A 25,584-nucleotide genomic window follows, 5' to 3' on the forward strand; every position below is an offset into this window, starting at 1 on the left:
TGTCGCTGCATTCACAGCACTCTCAGCTCAAAGTAGTTCAACCTTCGGGAACAATGCTCGTCAATGTCACTTCTCCCTCACCGACTAATCAAAATTAAGGAGGGGCGGGACTTCAGTTATCAACTTTGTTAACAACAATAGCAGAGGAGAAGTTAATCCTTCTGCTTTTTCAAGGGCGCAATTTACAGGTCTACAGCTGCTGCTGATGCAAGGACATGATTCCTTTCCATTGTTGGTTTGTTTTCTTTGTAAGACTTCCTTGAATAAAACCAAATATTTATGCTGCGTTCCAGACAACTGGGAACTCGAGAACTTCCCAGTAGACCTTTCCGAATTCCGACCTCAGAGCGTTCCAGGTGCACGACGCCAAACGTACAAAGTCATGTTTCTTTCTTTCAGAGATGATTTATAGTAACCAACTACCTTATCACATTGGCGATATTTTGTATCAACATTTTCATGGAGAACATGCGTTACTATATGATGGTAGTAGTTATTTCAATTAAATGCAGCCAAATATATATTAGGTTGCTTTTCAGTTGATAGTTTACCATTAACGATGTGCCTCTCCATGTTGTGTGATGTCAGAATCTGCTCCGATTTCACAAGTCGGACTTTGAATGGCGATTCAGAGCAATTTTTTTAGTCGGAGGTCTGAAAAACTCTACTTCCGAGTTGTCTGGAACGCAACATAAGCATACAGAGCAATTTCAAATTTCTAACGGTCACTACCGAGGTGAAGTGCTGCCAAACAACTTTTGTAACCTAGCAAGGCGAGAAGCACTCTGAAGTTGAGGTCATGGTCGCTGCCAGCACAAAAAGCGCCGTTAGTGGGCACAGGGCCTAACTTCAACAATGTAAGAATGAACTCTAAAATGACAGTTCTTTAAAATCACAAAATAATACATTCACATAAAAAAAAAAGATGTTACCCTTCCTTGTACAAAAACAGGCAAAACTATACAAAACCCTGAGACACAAAACACAGAAACAAAACCGACAGAATCGTTTAAAAAAAGCATCTTCTTCAGCTGGATGCGTTCTCTCTTCGGAGCGTGTATTTTAAGTCGAGGAGAAAGATACAAATTTAGCTCACCAAAATTAAGGGAAGCCCGAGTCCAAAGTCTAAAAATACAGACAGGAAGATTGTTTCTGTGCACAAAATCATACACTTCCCCAAACGTCTTCTCTCCTTCCCCAAACGGCTGGCACAGCAAAGGTCTAATTCAGTCTATCAGCAGTCCAAATAAATTACACCTGAGTAAACGCCCAGTGTCAGGAGGGGAGAGAAACCACAACAAAGGACTGCGGGTTTTCTGTTTTTTGATGCCATGTCAGAGAGAGGTGCTAATAAGTCCTTACAGAGTCTGTTAAACTGGTAATCTGCTGGTTTGATGACGGTGTGAGTCAGTGGAGCAGTGCGGGGCCGGTACAGTCACAGTAGACAAGTCTGAGGCAGATGAGGCAGACAGAGCACACATCTATGTTTCCTTCGCATGTTCTATGGAGACGCTTGTGAAGTCCGTGCAGTATACATAGCAACGAGTCCAGCTCAGGCTACATGGGAAAGTTACACAAGAAGTATCAGTAAACAGATCAGGTGGAAAAAGGCCGCAGACTTCCCGTCTCTACGTGTTTCCAAGTCTGAAGATAATGTGATTCTGTCTGCGTGGAGCCGCAGCAGGAATACACAAACTCCTTCCTCTCTCTCCTCCTCGGCGAAGGGGCGACACATGCCTGCCTGCATACCAGACACCATGGCTGATCTGTGGAGAGAGAGAGAGAGAGAGACAGAGAGATTAATGTTTGGGTTCTGCTGTGTGAGGACCGGCCACATGACCAGAGGGGGCGACGGGGACAGTCTCAGGGAGCGCGGTGGAATGCAGAGACTCCGGTCCTCCTCGGGGGCTACACATGAGCTTATCACCGTGCGGTTTTATCAGGCTTACCCCACATAGCGTTAATAATGCCGCTGGACAGAGCGTTATTTAACCAAAGACCTCCTGGCATGTGGGATTAAGCTGCTCGGGCCATTTATGTCGCGAGGTAATAAATATCTTGTGATAAATTCTCAGGAATCCCTCCCCCTTTCTCTGCAACCTCAGATAACGTTCTTCTCCTGCTGTTTTAAAGAATTGTCACACTGAGGAGACCCAGCATGATGTTTACCTGGCGATTTGCATATGTCTGATGATAACACGGGCCTGCCAGAGCAGTTGCAGGATGTTTGTGTGCTCTCTCTCTATTCTGGGAGGAAGCGAGTTGACAGTTACAGGCGTGCTCTGCTTGGGGGGCTTGTTTGGATAACCTAATGAGTTCTCATTTCCATGGCTCACAAAGCCCGTTGATACTACAGAAGCCTCCACTGATCCATACGCATCTGTTACTGTTGCGAGTGCAGTGCCGCGGGCCTAACAGTAGGACACGCCACAACAGAGAGGTAAAAAGAGGCTTTAAACAAGCTCATAAATATCTGCTTATAAAATTCACAGGCTGATGCGAAGCAATAAGAACCCTGTGATGAACCTGAACGCCTCATTTAAGTTTCAGATTTTCTGGACCAATTTTTCCAATACGTTACTTTATATATAGATAATAAAGTTTTGATACAAATTAGCTCAAGCAATAGGTTGACATTTATAGATAGCAACCTACATAATTCTAGCTTAAACATGAAGCTACAGCCATTAGCTTAGCACAGCACAAACACTAGGGGGGAACAGCTGGCTCTGTCCATCCATCTACCAGCACATCTAAAGCTCCCTAAATAACATTTTATCTCCTTTTAAACCTCACAAATATGAAACTACAGCCATTAGCTTAGCTTAGCTTAGCCTGGAAACAGGGGGAAGCAGCTACACTGGCTCTGTCCAAACATATACCAGCACATCGAAGGCTCCCTAATTAACATTTTATTATCCTTTAAACCTCACGAATATGAAACTACAGCCATTAGCTTAGCTTAGCACAAACTGGCTCCATTTAAAGGCCATGAAATCCTTTAAAGCTCACCAATAAACACATTTTCTCTCCATTTAAACCACAAAGACTTGAATGTAAAAAACGAAATGTTATGGTTTTTATGGGGGGCTACTGTGCCAGACTGTTTCTTAGCCAAGCCTGAATAAAGCAGCCTGAGAAGCTGGAAGTTTCCACTGCTGCTCTCTTTCTCTCTCCGTCTGTGTACATGCACGGGTCACTGCCTGCGCTTCTTCAGACTGCTGCTGGTCCAATCTCTCTCTCGAGTGCAGAAGATGAAGAGCAGGCCTGTAAATCGTAAATACTCTGCTGTCTGCTCTGCTTCAACCCCGACAATATCGCTCTTTAATAAGAGCTGCTGCACTATATTTAGTCATCTATATCTACAGCACAAAGTGGGGGCTTTCATACTATACATTCATGTTTGAGACGCCAGCGTGATCTAAAGCAGTCAACAGTGGTAGGGTTAACACTTTCCACCCTTTACCCATGTTCCAACCTACTTTGTGTCTTGCATTCAAACTTTATGTCTTCACACTCTCCTTGTACCAAAATACAAAGTCAACCTTCACAAATCTGACCTCCATCTGGCAGCAGGGAGTATGATTTCTTGCGTGTGGGTTGCCAACAGGTGTAAAGCACCTTGGTGCACTGCAGTGGCTGCAGTGTGCTGCTGTGAGGGACGCAGGGAGTCTCGTGTCCTCCAGCAGGGCAAACAGATGGTCCGGAGCTGTATGAAGTGATTGGCTCTGGCACTCTGAGGTTTAACCTGCCTCTGACTGTCTCTTCCTATCACCTATCTTTCTCCTCCATGTGGGAGTAGTGCCAGATTGAGTTCAACATAGAAACATTTTCCATGATAGAAAAATTCCACGCCGATAGTGCAAAGACTTGGTCCCATAAATCAAACAAACAAAACCCACATCATGGCATTTATCTCCATTATTTCTTAGCTTTATTGCACTTTGGGCTCCATCTGCGTACTCTACAGGCCCAATTACCCACGATGCACCACACCAAAGCTGAGTCCTCTTTCTTTATCTGTCCCTTGTGTCCAACCAGGCCTGTGCTGTGTTTACTAATGACCACCCAGACTTTCACTGTATTGACTAACGTATGAATCACAGTCACTTCATTTACATGAGTTTGCGTTGTTTTCAGGGACGCATAAAGGACTCCGGCGTGAGCTCAGGGACACAAGTATCTGGATGCAGCAGCTGCAAAGTACACTGAGGCACGTCTTGATGGGTCCTTACAGAAACTCCAGTTTAAGACTAGAACAAAGAGCGACTCTGTGGATGAATACCCGCCACTTCAGCGCTACTTCAGAGGCGCAAATATTACGTAATTCAGATTAATTACCAGGCAGACACACTCGGTCCCATCCCCAGCTGGCTCTCTGAAGAGGCCCCTGTAACTGTATGACAGCTCGTCTCTTTTTAAGGGCGTAATCAAATTAGTCTGGGTGATTATTCAGCCATTTTCGGCATCTTTCTCCCTTTTCCTTTTTGTAACTTGCAGCGTGGAGAAAAGACCAATAAAAACTCCATTAGGTTTATGCAAATTTAAGCAGCCGTGCCAAAGACTGTAATGTGGCAGATTGATTACTCAAGGGACCGGAGACGAAGTGTGTGTGTGCACGTGCTGACTCGAACTGTGCGTGTGTGTGTGTGTCTGAAGTAAAGTAAGGGGGGGCTTGTTGTACACAGATGCCACAATAAAAGCCTCATTCAGCTTGTGTTCCTGGTGGCCCTCACAGCGAGGCATTAATAAAACATTAGTATTGAGTGACTGGGGGCCTCTGCTCTCCTCCTCCCTGATCCCACTGTGACCTTTCCATTTTACAGCAGCTGTCTGGGGATGCAGAGAGCCCGCCGAGGACTACCCTCCGTGGCCCCTGACCCCTCCAGGTGGACCCTATCACACAGAGCAGGGCCCACCTCGCCAGGGCTTCGGTTGAAGCCGTTAAAAACAGAGAATGCTGCTTATGTCTGTGGAGCGGGAAGGGGTGATGAGGGGAGAGGGGTGGAAAAGAAGAAGGGAGGGGGCTGAGAAAACAAGGGCTCAAGCGTAGATAACAGTCACCTTTAGGGCTGTTATAGTCCCGTGGTTTAAAGGCGAGAGATGCGGTCCTGAACTTTGTGCAGAGATCTCTGGTAACATCCTGAAGCGACCAAATTACACCGTGATGCTTCTCTGCCTCTTATTTCCATAACACACTGAATACATAATTTATAGCCTGACTGACAAAAGTCAAAACATCACAATTACATTTGTACGTCCTTCTCTGTGTTTTAAGCTTAGATACGCATTTACTTCTCCTGCCTGGACCAAAACAAAAACGAACCAAAGTGTTTTAACATTTACAAATACTTTTCCATCAACTGTGGCTTCTGGTTTGGCGCTGCAGGCTGCGGTTCGTCACATCTGGTGGAAAAGCACGGGGCTGCAAACTACAGTAGGTGGTGACAAAAAGAGCAGAAAGGCTGCTAATCCCATACAGGCCGCGGGACAACAGAAAGGCCCGAACCCACGAGGCGACATTAACAAATCTTTACTAATAGGAATGCAGGCCACACCTTCATTCCTCCCGAATTAGAGTAAGGATGGCTGGCTATTTAAAGGACAGGCAATGCCAGCAATGTGACGGCCTGTGTGTGTGTGTGTGTGAGACGCAGTAGTATGAGTGGAAAACGAGTGGTTTCACTACTGCATAAAAACTCACAATACTACTAGTGAGTACTTTAACAGCTGACTGGTGGTTTTCGGCCTCATCATTGACATGAAAGGAACACACACACACACACACAGACAATTATTTCCTCTCTGACCCCAGCTGAAAGTTGACAACCTCAGGAGCAAAGTATTTTTAGGCAGGCGTTAGTCTCGGCTGCCAAACGGCGCAAAATATAGCTTTGCTTCTCCTGGTCTTACTCGCACTCCTCTTCATCTGCTTGGCTGTGTGTGTGTGTGTGTGTGAGCGATGCGTCCTTCTCTGTGTCACTTTGTTGCTCTCTAAATTTTTGCCACTTCCCCCTCTCTCGCCCCCTCTCTCAAGTGAGAGAGAGTCAAACAGTGTCAGAATACAACGCCCGCTTAACAAGCTGGAAATCGGAGCTTTTTTCCGTGTCTGCAGTAATTAAACATAAAGGCAGCCAGCAGCTGGATTGAAGCTACTGTAGCAGAAAGAGTTCATAAGGATGCTGCTCCTTGATCTTTCATAGCCAGCCTGTCTGTCTCCGTCCCGGCTTGGAAAGCCAAGGCAACCGTGGAGACAGCGCTCCATACCAGCAGCCTCATAACGCTAAGCCCCCCTGCTCCATTATATCCAGCTGTTTACTGTAGACACAAGTCACACATAAGCCCTGCGCTGCTCGCTCGCTTCCGCTCAGCTTTACTTTCAAAGTGTTGGCAGCATCAAAGGAACTCATTTGGACTTATTTTCCTGTATTACGGACAGAAAAAAGGCAGTTGTTGTTTTGCGGTAAAAAGAAGCAAATCTACCCAACCTGCCACACTCAGAAAGACGACACTGGAAGCAATGACACACTGTTAACGTCAGTAACTGTGCTTATTAACATCAATGGCATTTCTTTCCTCGCATAGCTAAGACTTCAAACTTTATTTTCAACTGTAACGGAGGCTTTTGACTTAATGTATATAGACTTAACCAGCCATTTATTTCATAACAGTACATATGAGTATAGTGCACATTGTTCTCATTTTGATCTCTGTTCATGACAACAAAGATTTCGCTAACAGCAGTGGGCTGTTCCAGTCTAGTTTAAAGGAGCAAGTCGCCCCTGGAAAAAGCCGCTGTCAGTCAAAGCTGGTGTTCTCTGTAATTGATAGAAGCAATTATATTAGCAATTGGCGCCATAGCTGTGGAGAAAGTTGTACAAACAGCTTGTGGTTTCGCCCATTCTACATTCCTACAACACCCAGCGTGCATTGCGCCCCTCCCTCTGAAAGGAACGGCCCAGCAAGAGACGCTGGAGTGAAATACTACCGTTTTCGCTGGTGGCTCATCTAAAAAATTATCTGGTCTGCAGTCTACTCCCTGGCCTCCGCCAGATGACGCCTTTCACGTAGTCTGGTGGAGGTTTTCCAGGGCCCATTGGAGAAGCAGATAGCGTCCTCAGGTACAGAGCGAAATTGCATTATTTTTCCAACCATAATGGCATTAGCTCCCCATGATAGCATGATAGGACTGAGGTTGAAAATCGGCGAACTGGCCCTTTAAGGCAGTTGTTTGACATTTGATGTTATTTGTTTTTGGCCCAGAAGACACCTAGCTTAGCTAAGTATAAGGAACGGTTCCCATCTGACAGAGCGAGGTTAGCCGTTTCCCCCTCTTTAAGTCTGTTTAAGTACTAAGCTAAGCTAACACGCTGCTAGCCTTCTATTGAACAGAAATATATGAAAGTGGTATCAATATATTTATCTTACTATGGTAAAAAGTAATTAAATATAAATACTTTACAAGTTAACAATAACTCAGGGCATTTGTTGTCCTTAATGACGACAGCAGAATGTAACAGTTTTCTATAGAGCACAGGCCCGACGTCATGAAACCTAAAACTAGCTCCACCACCACCAGGCACATGTCAAAACCACCTGTGAACCTAAAGAAAACCTGTATTACCTCTTTATTCATCTTCTAGCCCCTCCAAGCCTTTCTCCCTCAACTTGTGCTAAAAACTGAAAACCCCTCAGGAAATATGAATCATCTCTAATCTCACATGGAGCTGTGAAAACCGCCACCTGTCGTTCCTTCAGGCAGAGAAGGGAGAGCAATTGTTCACCGCTACGGTATGCAACATTTCTGTCAATCATATTTTCATATCCTTGAGATGTATCACTTTCCCCCTTCCTTCTAAATACCTGATTAGATTACAGACCTGCTTTGCTTTGCAGAGCAGAACAATGTGCTGGCATCTGTCAGCAGTTATTTATCACGGCTGCTTTGAGAATTGTTGTGGTTCATCAGTCATACATAAGCTGATAAAAAAGTGTTTTAACTCTTATCTAAAGCTTGCCAGCAGCTCATTGTTCTCCTGTGACTCAAGGCCATCCATTCATTTTACACCACGTGTCACATCACCTTTTACAACTACAACTGTAAGAGATAGTGACTCAGAACAGGCAGTCCAGGTCGGTCCCTGCAGAGCGCCCTGCCCGCTCGCCTCCCTGGTCCTGCAAGCACAGACCTGATCCCTGCCTCTCCAGCTCGCTGCTGTCAGTGACAGAGGTCCTGAGTTGTAGCTCTCGCTCTGTAATTACCAGCACCACTGACATTCCTCCTGCTCCTTAAACCCGGACTTCACTGTGTTTATCCAACACCCGGCCGTCACAGCAGCTAGATAATGTGTAACTGTAACCACTGGCAACCCTGAAAACAGCGAGGGGGCTACAATCTGGCCCGGTCCGGTTCAAACTGACATTCACCTGGGGCCTTTAGGAAACGACTTAGTTTCAACTAACTGAAGATAATTTTGTTGCCACATATTATATGAAAATAAAAAGAACTATGAATAGCACATATAATTGACATGTTGTTTGTTTGTGTCACTTTAAGGAAACTACAATTACTCACCGTAGAAACCTCAGTCGGTGCGTCTACGCTGAGAGGTACTTCCATGTGCTGACGAAGGCAGTGGGAATGAGTGAGTAGGGCACGCTGGTGACGCTGTCCCAAGAGTCTGATGAGGGGTCGTAACAGTCTAACGTCTTACACCTCTGAGCCCCAAAGTAACCCCCGACCACATATAGTCTGTTTCCTGAGGCCACAGCATGGCAGCTGATCCGTTTGGCTGTCACGTCGCCAAACTTCGACCACTGGAACGTCTCGCTGTTGAACCGGTACGCAGAGCTGGCTGAGAATTCAGTGTCCCCTCCGATCACCACAACATGATTGCCGACCACAGCGGCTGCAGTGTAGCGCCACAGCTGCGGGCAGGCAGCCGGCACGGACCAGCGGTTCTGTAAAGGGTCAAAGCACTGCACTTTGGGGTATTTGTCCCGGTTTACACTGGTGCCCCCGAAGGCAAAGAGTTTGTTTTTGGCACCGACGACAGCGGCGTTGCTCACGCCTTCTCTGAGCGGAGCCACCAGGGTCCATTTATTGGTCTGAGGGTCGTACTGCTCCACCTGTTTGAGGGACACAGATGGAGATGCCGGGAAGGATCCTGCGAGGGAGGTGTGTCCTCCCACGACAAAGAGCATGTGGTCCAGCTCTGCAGATCCGTGACCGAATCTGGCGACCAGCATGGGTGCAGCTTTGGACCACTCGTCGTGTAACGTGTCGTACACCCAGACGTCTTTGGAGGCCCCGTTTTCAGAGCCACGCCCTCCAGTAACATAAACCTGAAGGAGAGAAGTCACATTTTAAATCTGTCCATATTAACGTTATATAAAGATAGACATATTAAAGCTCAGATTTCTAACATACCTTGCAGCCAATAGCACAGGCGCTGCATTCCATCCTGGGGCTGGGGATGTCTGTTTTTGGGGTGATCTCCTTGGTCTTGTTGTCGATCATGTAGACTTTATCACACATGAACGTCTGTCCTCCCAGCAGCAGCAGGGCCTGGCTCACCTTCCTCGGCCGGGCACAGAACCCCGTAACAATCCCGTCATTCTGGAGGATCCTCATTTTGCACCGCACAGCATCTTCGACAATCTCCCGACCCACTTTATGGCACATCACCAGCTCCTCTGACGCCACGTTCTTTAGCAGGTACGTTTCAGGGAGCAGCGCCAGGCGGACGCACCGCAGCAGCTCGGGCAGCTCGCTGTGCCTGCGCTCCATGTCGGCCTTCACCCAGTCGATAACCGCCTCGTACACCAGGCTCTCATCCTCCACCTCCAGCTCCTCACTGAGGATTAGCTCCTGGACTTTGTCTCTGGGCAGACTGAGGAAGTCCTCCGTTTTGAAGATAGTGGCAAAGTTCCCCAGGCACATCCTCCACGACAGCTCGTACAGTCTCAGGCACTGGTGAGCGTCCGACAGTAGCATCATCCCCAGACAGTTCGACTGGTGCAGGTTCTTTTCCAGAAACTCCGCCGCCGCGTCCCTGATGTCGTGAAACTGAAGCATGTCACCGGCTTCCAGGAGCGACTCTGCGTTCTCCTCGTTGATGATGACCCGGGCTGAGTAGGCGTAATCGAGCAAGAGCTCCAGGACCTCTGGATGTAAAGAGTCGTGGAAGTTCACATCAGCGTCGCGGCTCTCCCTGAGCCCGCCGCTGAACATGGCCTCAAAGTATCGGCTACATGAGGCGAGGACGGCGCGGTGGCAGGGGAACGTCCTGTTACCGGCCTTTAGGACGACGTCTGTGAAGACTTTTCGCTTGCGAAGCAGGTTGAGCTGCGTCAACAAGCTGTCGGCGTGAGACGTCTTGTGGAAGAGATGGATGTTCATGGAGCCGGAGCTGGAGCGAGACTTCCTGTTTTCATGGTTACTGACAGACATCTTGACTTGGACCTGGAGAAGGAAATACAGGATTGAAAAAACATAAGAGCTCAGGGGTTTAATTCAAATGTTTATGACAGAAGACATTTTATGATGGTCAGGCACTCTTTTGATGTGAACGCTACCATAAACGTTCCTCCCATTTTATGACAAAACAAAATTCACCATGCCAACAACTGATGAATGGGCCGCTCGGAAATAAAACACTCATATCAGTACACTGAGCCACAACGGAAATGAACTTTAGACTTTAGAGATGAAAGGAGATCAGATAAGCAGCACTTCCAATGAAAACAACTGTGATTACACTTGTCCTAAAAAAACACACATCGGGTTCAACACTCAATCCTTAAATGAACTACATGAATTCAATTTTAAAGCGTCGTCCTGTGACTAATGAAAGAAGCAGTACCTGGGTGTGTTGTCCAATATCATTTCTTTACACCCTTAGAAACATTTGAGCGCTGTGAGTCACCTCCAGCCACAGCAGGAGCCGACAGAGAAATTCCTGTCAGCTTGTTCTGCTCCTCAGCTGGCTCTCATACAAGATGGTGCCAAAGGCGAGAGCTTTAAAGCCCACATACGATTTGACACCTCAGACCAGCTCCATGAGGAGAACATTATGTAACCACAGTGCAATAGATGAAACCCTAATTTTTCTTTTGATCATATTTAAAAGATGTAGACAGGCCTGCAGCTGTGGCATGAATTTTAAATAAGAGGAACTTTAACGCATGCCTAAGGGAAGTTTTACTTAATTTCTTCCACATAATGATGTAATAGCACGCTTTCATTTGGCAGGTTCACCTAATTTTGAAAATCCAACCATTTACATAACAATAGCCTGACACGGCGGGTTAATAAAGACCGTCCAAAACTTAAAAACAACAAATAAATATCTTCCGCTTAAAATTGTTCTTTGTTTTAGATCAGATAAATTTAACTTGGCTTTTGAATCCCTCTGAAAGGGTGGCAGAGGACTTCCGTGGAGGGACGCAGCGTGAAATCCAATTCGTTTTGTGCAGTAAATGTGAAACTCCGGTCAGCACTTCAGCATGCGCTCAACTTTCCTCCCAAGTTAGCAGCAGCCTGCAAACATCCAGCCTGCTACAACCAGCCGACATCAAAGGATTCAGTGTTACAGCCTGTAACTAATCTCCTCACATTCCGGAAGTTGGAGAAACGTCCAACAAACACGTATTTTTGGTATCGATACTTCCAGAGCGTTAAGCTTACCTTGATAGGCGCAGAGCAGATCCGGATTCCTTTATCTCGGTTACAACTTGTTCCGTTGTTGGTTTGTTTGAAGTTGTGGCACAATTTAGACAAGTCCGCCTTCCGGTTTCAAACATGTATCGTGTCCTAAACTGTACGGAAAGAGTTGAGCCATTTGTCCGCGTCGCGATCTTTGAGTTTAAACGCGTAGAAAAATCGTAAAACAAAGTTAGCAGCTCGGTTTGTTGCTCGTGAAGCCACGCAGCCTGCAGGAGAGCGACGAGCAGAGAAAGAGCAGAGGCAGCCGTAGTGTTCACACTGGCTCCTCCTACTCCTCCTGCTATTGTCCAATGGGCTGAAAAAACACAGCAGCAAAGGCTTTCTTTATGCTTTATCCAACTTCAGGGTCAGTGCACATCAGCATTGTGAAATAGCATCGCCAGAAAAAGTGCTAAAACACTTGTCTTTGTATGTTTCACCTGCCTGCTAACAGAGGAAAATCTCTAGTTAGCTACTACTGCGAGCAAAACAGGTTTATTTGAACAACACCTCTCAAAGCAACTCAAAGTGTTTTGCATACGATAAAATAGGGCATTAATTAGATATAAATGAATAATACATATAAAATGATAACAGAAAATTAAGAATGAACAGAAATATGGTCAAAATGTATTTAACAGACTTGAGAGAAATAGCAGACGCAAGGTTTTCTGGAAAGTTCTGCTCTAAATTTTTGGTTCTTTATCTTTTTATTTATTCAGCTAACTGTTCATTCAACTGTAAAACATGGTGGACTAAATACCATCTACACACTTATGGGAAAAAAATGTAGAAGAAACTCTGAAGTCTTGTTGAATTTAAAATAGTCACATTTAAACATGTTTAGTCTGACAAAACAAGAATGAGCTTATAAACTACTCTCCATGTATAAGTTAGATTTCTGGTAAATAAAAACCGCAAAAATAAACAAATTAATAAATAGATAAAATTAGACAAGCCTCTGATACATTACCATATTGGATTTTCACAGAGGTTTAAACAGAAATTAACTGAGAATCATTGTGAATATTGATTAGCTTATCTGCTCTGGCACTAGGCACAGCACAGTCCTCGCTCTGCTTGCCAGCTCCACATAACGACCAGTCTGAGTGATCATATGATGGCAGGTTAAAGTCCCTCTGAGGACCATGAGATCCTTCTCAAGCTGAATTCCTGACATTTTCTGCAGGATTTAAGTTCTTGTGAGTTATCGGGACAAGACTGAGGTCAGTTGAGAACCAGCCAAGTCAGCCTGCACATACAAGGAATTTCACAGTGTGTGTGCGTCTGTGTGTGTGTGTGTGTTTATTTTCTAAGGATTTGCAAGGAATAGCTAGATAAAAGTAACATCCAAGAAATACAGAACAGATTCCAGCATTAAGATTCTTCATCCGTGCTAGGTTCTTTGTTGGGACATGTCCCCACATGTCTGCCAGTGTAATTAATGGCATTAATAACGACTTGTTTCGATTCAGGTTTGCCAGCTCCAAGCTGCTGCTATTGTGCTTGTGGGCCCATTGCGTCCCTGGAACGCTTAGATTTAACAGAGGCAGTGTTAATGTTAATAGTTGCACCTGTGCTTTTCATGCTTTAACAACTCCAAATGGCTGCTGTGAAAAAGGCCCTGTGGAAATCAGCACAGGAGAAAGCATGATAGTCTGAAATGGAAACGTAAATGCCGCACATTAACTTGAAACAGGCAGTGGTAGTTTTACCGTCGAGGCTCTGGGGAAAATAACTCACTCTCTAAACTGTCTGACTGGTGGAGGACGTCCATGCTCCGAGCTGTCTGATCTCCAACAGCACAAACACCACCGCCAGGGTGGATGCCACACTGCTCAGGTTTCCCCGCCCTCCCGCTCCCTCTTACTGTCACTCAACAGCTGCTTTTGAAGATTAAAAGCTGCTGCTGTTTCTGGACCGTCTGTGTTTGTGTGTATATGCAAACATACAGTATGTATGTGTGCATTTATATACTCAGCTTGCCTTATCCAATATTTTCCCACAGTCTCCCTTTAAATTTGACTGCTGGATACATCTCAGATCACCATTATCGTTCTTTCTAACACTTGAAAGCCCTGGACCTCTAACCGCTAACAATCCTGGATGACCTCAAAGTTTGACACCATAAACACATTCATGGGTACTTCACATTCTCATAACCATTGTTGCCGGTGTTAGTGGAAGCCTCCCTCGTAGCTTACAGGGCCAAATGCTTTCATACACACAAGTGTGCCTAAAGGAGATTAAGAATTTAAGTAGATTAGATTAATGAACTCATGATTGTAATCTAGGGTTAATTCATTTTGCTGCACTTTAACCCAACCCTCCCCTCCCCCCACCCAGCCCTGTGGCCTGAAGCCAAACTGGTCTGAAGACTTATGTGTCTATGTGTGTGCGTATGTGTGTGTGCAAGCATTGTGTAACTGTTCATTAATTACTCTTAGGCAGGCACGCCACTAATCAGACCCCCCGCAATTATTCTTTAATGCCCCCAGCATCTCTACAAGCCTCTCACAGAGGGTCTGTTTAGTTGACAGTAACCGTCACTCCATTGTTGGCTGCAGACTCACTGTATCACATATTTATTCACTCAAGGCAGGTGGTCTCCTCAGTGAGGTCATACTGTCTGAAACATAAGGAGAGGGGTCCTCGGAGGGGTCATACACATGGTCAGGCCTCAACACCAAACAACGCGGAGGGTTTCTTACGACTTTCTATTTCCGCCGTTGGCTCCTGCTTTCCACACATAGTTACCCAGACAAGATGACAAGTTAGGTTTTAACTGATTTTATTTTTACATTTACCTAAGCAAGTCTGCTTGTGTAAGTCTTACATTACCCCTGAGGAATGACAGCAGGAGCAAGAATGGAGTATACTTATGCCATGGATAAAGTGAATATGGAATATGCTGATCAAAAGTACACTCCGCGGGTGCTTATTATTTATTTTTATTACATTTATTTTCTAATACAGCCTTCTATGGAGGATCGGGATGAGATAAGTGGTAGGAAACATTTTTCCCCCACCGCAAATACATAATTAATTTTATCATACAAAACATTCAACCAATGCAAACAGGACATACCAAGACATGATTAAAAACAAACACAGAATCTACTGTATCTTGCTTTTGCATATTTTCTAATCTGTGAACACCAGATTGATTCTTTATTAAATCTAAAACTTAAAATCCAACAATGAGTGCATTATAGTATCTATTGAAAAGTAACCAACAATCAATTTTATCAACAGTTAGATAGCTGTTTGTCACTTACTGGAAAAAGGTCAGTTGGAGTCTTTTTCAGTCTATTAAATGTTGAGAATTGAGAGGCCAAGTGGAGTATGTCTCTACCTTGTGGCAAACCTGTGTGCGTGCACGCACGTGCGTTACTGGCAACATTTCATCAGCAGGGCTGACTAGAAGCGATTTAGTTTTCAGTTGAAGAAATACCATCTCAACATGTAAAAAATGTCTTTTTCGACTAGTTTAAATCTTAATTTAAGATAACGGTAAAAATGTTTTGATTGGGATTGTTACAAAAAAATTCCTCTTTCATTACTAACAATAACAATTAGGCTGCAGATAGCATTTAGAAATGCAGAAAAGTATTCTGACTAAGGGTAATTTCACCCTTTAGATATCCACATTTGCATAAAGATTGTTGCATATGCCCAACCTCTCAATAAACCATTTCAGACTGAGGTCATTATTTCATTATTTCAGGTGTCTACAATACATATTTCAACTAGTGGAAATATCTTATCCAAAATCTAAACTTCAATTCTTACTAGTTCAATCTGGAATGGACATTATTACGATTTACAATTCCAAGTCAATATATCAATAACCTAATCTTGAATATCTATAAACATACAAATATACTGTATGTTAAATACACATTCATAAATATGTTAGTTTATATGCATATGTCAATGTCCAGAAAAGACCAGAAATCTTTCAATTCATGAGAGGGTTAAAATACAATGTTGCCTCCCTTACGAACACAGTGATACTTTTTTTTTCATGTGTTCTGGACTTAACAAAAGAAAAAACATTAGGTAGCATTATTAAATAATTTACATCGACGTTACCTTCCCTCTCACACATATATCTTTGACTTTAAAGGGTGTCAGAAAAATAACATCTATTACAACTCTTATGAAGAGACTGCCAAATCACCAAAAACTACATTTCCCTTTTCAGAATAATCTCTACGGAAATGACGTAAGAAGCTTTCCGCCGCTGTCAAGGGCATCGAAAACTAACGTACTTAGCAGTTGCCTTTTGCACGTGCATCTACAGAAGACCTTTACAGCTACAGTTTAAGGAAAGGACTCCAGTAATAATGGACGGGTTCGGTTCGGACTTCTCAGCAGGTGGATCAGGTGGTAAAATGGACACTGGCACGATTATGGAGCAGGTTAAGGTCCAGATAGCTGTGGCTAACGCACAGGAGCTGCTTCAGGTAAATCAATGGATACAGGCTAACTGCTAAGCTAGCAAGACTTACCTAAAACTTAGGTAACGCTAAAAACAATCATGTTTATTGGGAATAGTACAACCGTCTCTATTATTCAGTCATTACGTTGCATGGAGATAATGTCATTGGTATGTTATAAGACTTATGAAATATGGGCCATAGAAACACCAGTAATCGCTTGTCATTGAAGTGCAGTACGTTAACGTACGTAAACGTTTATAACTATGACCCTTTAACCAGATGTGGCGTTAACTTTAATTCTAGACATCTCTGAGTCTTTTTGACCTCATAATGTCAAATAAATGCTCACCAGATGTTATTGTCAACTGTTGTTTTAACTTAAATTCTTTTAGTAATATATTATAATAAAGATGTACCTCTTATTCCAGAGAATGACAGACAAATGCTTCAAGAAGTGCATAGGTAAACCCGGGAGCACGCTGGACAACTCTGAGCAGGTATGCATTGGACATCATGGGCTTGTTTACTTTGAGATGTAATATATATATATATACATAATCACAACTTAAATAATCAATCACTTTGACAGAGAATAACTTTGATAATGCATTTAATGTGTAAAATATATATTATTGATAAAATCCACTAGTTCTTGTATCTCATGAAGACTCGCTGACTTTACTTGATTCTAACTTTTGGTTTTGGACAATTGATCTGACAAAACAAGCAAAACCAATGCTTCAACATAATGTACAGACATTGTTGCATGTTTTCATACATTAAATGCTAAACTATGTATAAGGAAATTGTTCAACAAATTTAGGATCTTTCCCTCTTTTGTCCTTACAGAAATGTATCGCCATGTGTATGGACCGGTATATGGATTCCTGGAACATAGTATCCCGAACATACAACTCCAGACTACAGAGGGAAAGGGCTCGCATGTGAACACCTCTCTTCAGCCTTGTCTTCCTCAGGCTGCTGCTTACAGTAAAGAGGAGCACAGAGTACCACTGGAGGGCCAGGAGCTGTGCATACGTGTGTCGAGGCCCAGGACACCATCAACTTCTGTCATTATACCTCACCAACGGACAGGCAAGCAGAGCCTGTGGACTTCAGCCATAACAGTCCCTTTGGACATTTTATTTTGCTCTCGTGAAGAGTTCAGCTACACAGTTTGATTTTTTTTTGTTTTTTTATGTTATAGATAATTAATCTCCTGGTTACCAAGTAAACATTGTAAAAAGACGAGCTCCCTGTCCAAAGACAAGTAGGTCAGGAATTGAACTTTTGAGTCAACATGAGAGAATGTGCTAACCATTTGATCCTATGTCTTGTTTGGTGCATGCTGGGATATGTGTCAGTCCCGTGTAGCAGAAGCATTTAACATATAAATGTTTTAATGCATAGTCACTTCACCTTTACCTGCTATCAAACTAAGGTTACTTGTTTCTGAGTTTGCAGAATACGGACACATGATATTGATAACTGTTAACAGGTCTCTTAGTCACTACAATTGCTCCCTAGAACTGTCAGCATCACGGTGTCCATGTGAGTTGCCCGTTCATTTCATTGTGTTTATGCCCAGAGAGACTAAATATTTCTGCTTTAAAAAAAAAGCAGCTCAACTGGAGCCCTTTAGGGACAAACCAGGCATCCCTTAACACACTTTCTCTGTAAAAGACCTACTTTCCATCACCAGGAGGACTTGGTGTTTTCACAAGCTGACATTCACAGGCCTACAAACAGTCCTATATCGAAGTACGCCTGGAGAACAAACATGTTTTGTCTGACCTGTTTTCTGGTTGTCACTCTATCTGCCGCCCGCCACAGTAGTGGGCTTGTTTCAGCAGCCTTGCTGTACACGGGGGACTGAGCCTTTCTCAGCCATGTGTGCACAGTTTGTCGGATGTCTGGGAACCACCTGGGGGTTTATATAGGGAAGTAAGAGCCAGGAAACCCTGTGATCATTACCTGCAGTGTGATTGATTCATGAAAAACCAATAAATCTTGTTAATCAGAGTCTTTTGTTTCTTATTCGGATGTATGTGTATCATTGAAACATAATTCAAAAGATTAATTCTTGAGTCCAAATCCACTTTTTCATACAGAAATATATTTCCCCAGAAAATGCATTAAACAAGACAAGGAAATGAACCCATACATGAGCCACAAATATTTGGATCCCCACACAATATGAAAAAAAAAAAACACCACCATGTTCAATAAGTTTGTACGTAAGGAAAAATAAATAACTGAAATAAATACTTCAAATCCTGCATGTGCCGGCAGAATGTCCCAAAGCCACCGTTCAGTGTTCTCCTTATTTCTTCAGTACATTATGAAAGACGGTTTGTCCCAGTTCAGATGATTGCACAGTGTTAGAAAAAGCACCCATGTTTGTGTGTGTGTGTGTGGCTTTAAGCAGGACATTAGTCCTTGTACAGTACATTTTTCAGGAAGAGATGCATTGTGAAAAATCCCTTCGGTCCATGTAGTCATCTTTTTACAGATTCAGCACCGTTACTTTGGTCCCTTTAGAAAGGCAGGTATGTAGATATCCATTTCCTGACTGACGTCACACGAGTGTAGACCCCCGGAAAACCTGTTCGCCCACATCCATGTCCCCAGCTGGTCACTCCAGCAAGAAACCACCGACCAGACTGCTGACGACAGGTCAGTGGCCCTCCGGAGTCTCCCTACACGATAGAGGCGAGAGAGAGAACTTACATTTGAATAAGCTCGATGATTTGTCAGGAAGAATAAAACAATTGATTAAAGACCAGAGAGGAAGCAGGAGAGTACACGCAGCAGGTACAAAGAGAGATTCACATGGATCACTGCAGAGATGCCAGGTGCTTTGACCGAGACAGGAATGCATTTGGGTTTCGTTACATAAGAAGATTACAGAGAGGCAGCAGGTGGAAAGAGAAGTGGGGGTCTTTTTTTGGAAGAAAAGAACGTCTCCTCTTTCCCATTGGAAAAGCCTCTCTAATGTAAGACACAATGTTCTTCTACAAAACAATACTTGCTTTTCTACATCATAATTATAATGGATGACAAGTTTCAAACCATTAAATATTTGCAAGGTTTTTCTCTTCCCAAATACTTCATCAAAACTCTGAAGAGTAAATATTTACACTGATCTGACCTTGTTAACCATCCACCGTAAAACTGAAGCCATGGACCTATTTCGCTGAGCCACTGCTACTTGTACAATCGTGATCCACAATAGCAGCACCACAAAGACGTCTGTCCCATTTCCACTCTGTTGAAGCTATTTATGTTACATTGTACTTTAATGTCCTGCATCTTACCAAACAGGTGTCCCTGCCTCCTTCCATGTAACCCGCACACATCATGTTGGAGGTCAGCACGTGTCCATACGACTGCTGGCAGTCTGGCTGCTCAATGATGTTCACTGCAGCTTTCTGCAGCAGGTTGGTCAATGAACCTGAGGAAAAATAATTAAGACAAATAATTATTGTATTAGTGAGCTATTAAATGTCGACATGTATCATTATTCAAAGGGATTTTAACTCCTCACCTCCTTCTCTCATAGATCCCCAGCCCGTGATGTAGCACTCTGTGTTCTCGAGGAAGCGGTGCACCGGTGAGGGGAGACAGACAGACTGGATGGTGTAAGACATTGGGGCTGGGACCGCCAGCTCCAGCAGAGCCACGTCATGGTCCATGTTGGTGCCGTTGAAGGCTGGGTGGATAATGATCCTCTGGATGGGGATGACCAGGGCTCCTACGCCTGAACGCAGCACGGATCCCAGGCTCACAGCCCAGTTGGTGGGGCTCGGGTCGCTTGGGGTAAAAAAAGAAGACTGTTGGAACTGGCGCAGTTTTATTCTGGATGTTTTTGCAGGATGATATTTCATTTTGAAATAGCTAAAACCTTGTACCTTTTGAAGCAGTGTGCAGCTGTGAGAAGCCACTTGCTGTGAATGAGTGTGGCGCCACAACGGTGAAGTCTCTGGTACTGCAGACTGCCGATCCAAGGCCACTCCCCCCTTCGAGCTGTAACTCCACCCACGATCCTGTGGGAGCCCAACGCAGGACGGACACCACAGTCTGAAACAAACACACACATTAAAAGCAACTCCTTTATATATATAAGGGCAGTGCTTTCTTTTACGCATTTAAACTCACCACAGTTCCTTTCGTCAGCTTGGTTGGGGCAGTCGGGGACTCCGTCACACTCTGGGTTGAGCTTGCTGATGCAGGACGAGGCGCTGCACTGGAAGTTACCACTGCAGTTTAAGGCTGGAAGACATGATGGAGGGAACATGTTAGACAACAAAAAAAATAAGAAAGATCCACATTTTAAACTCTAAATTTATGACTCTTTTCAATGTGACATTACCAGGTAGTGTCGGTGCAGGTGACACATCCATGGCTATGGTCCTGGGCAGGGGCGGATTATTAAAGCTTCCTTCCGTCACAGTGGCAGGCACAGTGGGAATTAATTGGGAGTAATCATGGACCAGGCTTGGATCCGTGTGGCTTAGAATCCAGTTGCGGAGCCTGGTGACCCGGGAATAAACCCCAGGCCTGTTGACTTGAGCACAGCCTACGCCCCAACTCACTACACCAGCCAGGAAGAACCTCCCCGGGGCCCCCTGACACACCAGAGGCCCCCCAGAGTCACCCTGTTGGGGAAACACAACACCTCTGATTCTCTGTTTAATAACAGCTTGTATCACAGTGCTGTGGGAGTGTTAGTGTCATTATGGTGACATCCTATTTCAACTAAAGTAGAGTGCTGGTTGATTAATATGGGGCACACTTCATGTTATGCTGAGATGAAAACAACAGGAACAGCCCACAGGCCTCTATTTTTAGGGTGGGAGTAGTGTGCCATACATTTGAACCTTATTAATAGTTTCAGCATAGAAAAGGAAGACTGGATCATCAGCGTAAGTGTTCAAACTTTGCCCCGAGACAAGACAGCATTGTAAGAAAAAATGTAAGATGATAGCTGTTTCTATTGTGACCACCTCGTGTGAAACGAAGTGAATCAGCACTGACCTGACACGAGTCCACCTTGCCCTGCAGGAATCCGGCACACATCATGTTGTGAGTCACTCCTCCTCTGTACACAGACGATTTGTTGCACACCTTAGAGTCGATGATCTTCACCACCGCTTTCTGTAGCGTGGGAGGCACCGCAGCTGAATGACAGAAGACAACAATTTGAGTGTTAAAGGAAAATCCACTCCCAAATATCTACTGACGTCATAGTATCGGGTAGATCTTTTTCACCCATCTGTTAATGCATGAGGCAGACTCACGGTTATACTGGTGCAAAGAGCCCCACCCTGACACCACACAGCTGTGTCCGGGGGCGAAGACGTGAGACGGGGATGGCAGGCAGACAGGCTGGATGTAAGAGCTGAAGGTGAGAGGGGTCTCCAGCTCCAGCACGGTGACATCGTTGTCAGTGGTCATAGGGTTGTAGTCTGGAGACACAATCAGCGACTTGATGTTGATTATTTTGGTCTCTGGCTCCTCACCGCTCACTAGTTTCGCTCCCACAAGCGCCGTCCACTCTCTGGGGTCGTTGTCCCTTTAAACAGAGAAGAAAAGGATGAAAAATCAACAAATCACTAACTTACTAAAATAAAGACTTTGTTGCTTACCTCTCGAAGCAGTGTGCCGCACTGACCAGCCAGCGCTCGCTGATGATGGAGGCTCCACACGTGTGGCGTCCGTGGTGCCTCAGACTGACCTGCCACGGCAGCTCCCCCTGCCGAGCGTCCTCGCCGCCCACCACCCGACTCCCCATAGCAGGACGAGTCCCACAGGCTGAGGGGGGGAAGTCAGATGAAGTGGTGGAGATGAAGCAGGGATGGCTTTTTATACAGATATTTCAGTAAGATCACATTTACTATAAAACAGCTGTCAGATAAAAGTAATTCACCACAGCGAGCTTCATCGGATCCGTCTGCACAATCAGGGATGAAGTCACACTCTGGATTCAGTTTGGTGACACATTCTCCGTTGTCACATGTGAAGGTGTTTTCAGGACAGCGGGCTGGAGAGCAGAGAAAATGTTAGGATGAGAACAATGTGGACATGTGAGGTATTTTGTAGCATCTGTGCTTCAGGACAATTCAATTAATTTTAACAAAGCTGAAAAGTATAAGTTCAAATTTTTTCACATTATTCTGTTTTAAAACAACACTAACAAGCTAATTATGCTACATTGCAAGAGTAATGGGTCACTGTAAGCATTCACTGTTTAAAGTGCACAAAGAGCATTACAGCAGACCATGTATGTCTACATTAATCAAGCTGGCACCTCTGAATCACACAGCAGGTTGTATTATACATTCAAATGTACAGATAAATGTAGGCCTGCATGATTAAAAATCAGCTGATCTGTGGTAACCTGTAGACCAAGGTGCAGGAGAATGTTTGGGTTGCTTGGCAACAAAAGTCAAGTTTCAGTTAAGTTGTGGATCTAGTTGAGTTGGTGGAGCAAAAAATAATCTGTTGTTGATTGTTACTGTTTACTTCTACTTGCTGCCTCTATAACAGTTGTATAAAAGCCTGCGAACTCGTGCCTACGGCTGAATCACAGCCGTGACGATATCAGTCCTAAGTTTTCAGTACATCACTCCCTCTTATGTGATACTGCTTAATTATTACATGCAAACATATTTATTCCAAAGCTAGGCTCAGCTTTTTGCAGGCGTAATTAGCAAAACAAGTGAGTAAATAAGTTCTTTAGTGTGACATTTCATATTTTTGTGTCCCTGCTTTCCTCCTCAGCCATGGTGGACGGACAATAACACAATGCAGGAGTTTTCTACTAGAAGTACTGTCCTCTTAGCTCGGGATAAACTTCAGAATGCATTTTTGCACGTAACAAGGATTGTTGATTTCATCCCACAACCAAGGCACCAGAAATGTGTAATGATGGGATCTCTTTATGGCCAGGCCGGGCAGAACAGAGTGCGTAGTGAGTGTTGTTTTAAGAGCTGAAAATATTGTGAACTTGTCCTTTAAAAGTCACTGAAGAGCCTAATTTAGTCTCTTTAAACTATATAAGATGTAAATGTTACAGAAAATAAATCTAGCACATTTGCCTCTGATTAATAAGTCAATAAGTCAGAGCTTAAGACCTGATACATGACCCATTTTGTATCAGGAGAAGGTGTAAAAGTATGCAAAATGATTACTTGCAGACACCCTTTAGAAAAATATCTACTTACCTATCATCTCATCTCCGATAGCATAAAAAGACTTCCCACTGGCTCCTAGGAATGATGGGAAAAATAACATTACATTCTGTGAACATTACCACAATACTCTGCACAGCTGTGGTCCATTTTTGCCTCTCCCTCTACACACATGCACTTATATGACCACAGCCAGTCATCTGATGACAGAATATTGTAACTACCCAGTAAGACGATAGCGCTGATCTCTCCAAACTCTGGCACCTCCAGCGGCTTCCCGTGCATCGCTGAGCTGAGTCCTGCTCTCAGCAAGTCCTGAACAAAATTATCTGAATACTGCTGGACCTTAGACACCCTGAAGACCAGTCTGAACGTCGCCATAACGTCCCCGTTAATGTTACTGGGAAGACAGGGAAGCAGACTGTAATGATTGTTTCTTTGAGTAAACTATCTACCTGAATTCAGCTTTCACTTACCCATAGGCAATAATACTGCAATCAATGAAGTGACGTGATATTGATGAGGCAGTGAAGACATTTTTAATCTGTAAGAGAGTGAAAATGTGAAGTAAGAACACATTTTAAAGTAAATGTTGGGTTCTCAGCATGATAATTATGTGGACTAACCTTGGACTTTAAAACTGATGATAGAACTATGGAGAAACCGGAGTCCTCATCCTGCAGGACAGGATCATACTTCAGACCTTTCAGCTCCAGCGTCTCCATGAAATAATGCTGCTCCTGCACCAGGTAGGCTGCCAATGATAATTAATAACAAGGTGGTTAAAAAGCTCATAAAATACCTTCATAACAAGTGTCACAGTACAGTCTATAGACTCACCAATAACCAGGCCTATAAAGACCCCGAAAGCGAGGAAAAAGATGAAGAAGACCACAAGGCCACTCCTGTGACAGGCAGAATTGGAGGGAGCAGCAGAAGCTCCTGAAGAGGACCACGGCCCTCCTCCTCCATCCTTCTTCACCTCCATGTTGGATTCACAGCACCGACCTCACAGCTCACAGGCCACTCTATCCTGTATCATAACTCCGGACAGACAGAATGAGCCAGCCCTGAAGAAAATACAGCAACATTTTTAATTACACTGAGACATCTGCGTTATACACATTAGAGTGAGATGTTATATAATGAAAATAGGCAGGGCTGCACCACAGGATGGACATCAATATCCTGATATCAATACAAATACGAGATATGGAACATTATATTACATAAAACTGCACATACCTATAAAACTAAGCTTAAATACATCAGTGCATTACTCATACTGTGTCCATACCAATACATTCTGAATGATACGTCAAACACAAAATGAAAAAAGTAAAGGCCTCTCTTATGATAAAAAACGTGGAAATGCAGTCTTATTATGAGGACAAATTATCTAATTAAGAAGCCAGAGGACCACCGACCTTTGCGTACAAATGTACAAAATATTACAAAGGAATATTTAGCAGAAATTCTGTTCACTAGAGCTACTGAGATTGTGCGTGCGTGCGTAAATACACTCGGGAGGCCATGTTGGCTGGCGATCAGAAATAGCATACTAAAAAAAACGATCACTCATTCACTTAAAACAGAATAAAGCGTCCTTAAACTGTAACAGATAACAGGATTTAAATGATTAAATTGACGAGGAGAGGGTTTTAACAACACCAGCAAGTTACGCACTGCGACTCCGTGCGCATCACAGCGTGGAGCATTAAACAATACAGGCTCTATGTCCTACAGCGAACTCACTTACCTCTTTCTCCTTTCATTCCTCTGAACACTGACATTCACGATTCCCCGCAGTGATAACAATAATAGACACACAGATGGAGGAAGACAAGGCACAGGGACCAAGAGGTCCGCTATTTGTTCCACCTGCCGATGGGCGTGCCGAGTGCGTCCCGCAGGTAGCTCAGCTTTTCAGTTTACTTTAGGAAGTTGACTCGGCTTCAGAAATCCCCGCCGACCCTCCTCCTCCCATCGGTTACACCTCGGTGTGCACAGGCATTTCCACAGAGCTCCCATAATCCCCAGGTAAAAAAATAAACATCGGTTCTTTATTTTACGCGCATTGTTTCAGCACAATGGAGAAAAGTAGTGCCAGAAAAAATAGGGCATTAAAAAAAAACTGCAGTCCCCTCAGTGGAGCTCAGGACTCCCTCTACGTGCTGCCTTGTCTGCGCTCCATTGACACAGTGACTGAGCAGCAGAGGAGGGCTAAAGCCTTTTTACT

At 44.1% G+C, this 25,584-nt stretch overlaps 3 protein-coding genes across 3 annotated transcripts; 1 reads left to right on the top strand and 2 right to left on the bottom strand.

The window, feature by feature from the left end:
- Positions 1-1,509: 1,509 nt before the first annotated feature.
- Positions 1,510-11,920, bottom strand: enc3 (ectodermal-neural cortex 3). Its single transcript, XM_069679722.1, has 4 exons — positions 11,690-11,920; positions 9,431-10,465; positions 8,576-9,345; positions 1,510-1,766 (listed from the first exon to the last, which is right to left on the bottom strand). The coding sequence occupies exons 2-3, from the start codon at positions 10,451-10,453 to the stop codon at positions 8,599-8,601; spliced, it is 1,770 nt and encodes a 589-aa protein (XP_069535823.1). The 5' UTR covers positions 10,454-10,465; positions 11,690-11,920; the 3' UTR covers positions 1,510-1,766; positions 8,576-8,598.
- A 4,043-nt stretch (positions 11,921-15,963) lies between these two features.
- Positions 15,964-18,172, top strand: timm13 (translocase of inner mitochondrial membrane 13 homolog (yeast)). Its single transcript, XM_069679731.1, has 3 exons — positions 15,964-16,176; positions 16,581-16,649; positions 17,002-18,172. The coding sequence occupies exons 1-3, from the start codon at positions 16,057-16,059 to the stop codon at positions 17,098-17,100; spliced, it is 288 nt and encodes a 95-aa protein (XP_069535832.1). The 5' UTR covers positions 15,964-16,056; the 3' UTR covers positions 17,101-18,172.
- A 107-nt stretch (positions 18,173-18,279) lies between these two features.
- tmprss9 (transmembrane serine protease 9) lies at positions 18,280-24,333 on the bottom strand. The gene is made up of 15 exons (XM_069680644.1): positions 24,186-24,333; positions 23,972-24,099; positions 23,822-23,889; positions 23,570-23,745; positions 23,379-23,423; positions 22,082-22,195; positions 21,801-21,966; positions 21,453-21,727; positions 21,190-21,332; positions 20,525-20,810; positions 20,311-20,424; positions 20,064-20,232; positions 19,700-19,965; positions 19,470-19,606; positions 18,280-18,851 (listed from the first exon to the last, which is right to left on the bottom strand). The coding sequence occupies exons 1-15, from the start codon at positions 24,331-24,333 to the stop codon at positions 18,690-18,692; spliced, it is 2,397 nt and encodes a 798-aa protein (XP_069536745.1). The 3' UTR covers positions 18,280-18,689.
- Positions 24,334-25,584: the final 1,251 nt, after the last annotated feature.

This window comes from Semicossyphus pulcher, unplaced genomic scaffold (assembly GCF_022749685.1).
Source record: "Semicossyphus pulcher isolate SPU_LCO1_2020_fin unplaced genomic scaffold, fSemPul1.0.p SCAF_4, whole genome shotgun sequence".
Lineage (NCBI taxonomy): Eukaryota > Metazoa > Chordata > Actinopteri > Labriformes > Labridae > Semicossyphus > Semicossyphus pulcher.

Bases quoted from the DNA above. Each gene is read 5' to 3' on its own strand.
- timm13 (XM_069679731.1), top strand. From the start codon at position 16,057: ATGGACGGGTTCGGTTCGGACTTCTCAGCAGGTGGATCAGGTGGTAAA. The intron at 16,177-16,580 runs GTAAATCAATGG...CTCTTATTCCAG, and splicing joins ACGCACAGGAGCTGCTTCAG to AGAATGACAGACAAATGCTT. The intron at 16,650-17,001 runs GTATGCATTGGA...TTGTCCTTACAG, and splicing joins CGCTGGACAACTCTGAGCAG to AAATGTATCGCCATGTGTAT.
- tmprss9 (XM_069680644.1), bottom strand. From the start codon at position 24,333: ATGGAGGTGAAGAAGGATGGAGGAGGAGGGCCGTGGTCCTCTTCAGGA. The intron at 24,100-24,185 runs GTGAGTCTATAG...TATCATTGGCAG, and splicing joins CTTTATAGGCCTGGTTATTG to CCTACCTGGTGCAGGAGCAG. The intron at 23,424-23,569 runs GTAGTTACAATA...CATCATTCCTAG, and splicing joins CAGCGCTATCGTCTTACTGG to GAGCCAGTGGGAAGTCTTTT.
- enc3 (XM_069679722.1), bottom strand. From the start codon at position 10,453: ATGTCTGTCAGTAACCATGAAAACAGGAAGTCTCGCTCCAGCTCCGGC. The intron at 9,346-9,430 runs GTATGTTAGAAA...TCTCTCCTTCAG, and splicing joins CCTGTGCTATTGGCTGCAAG to GTTTATGTTACTGGAGGGCG.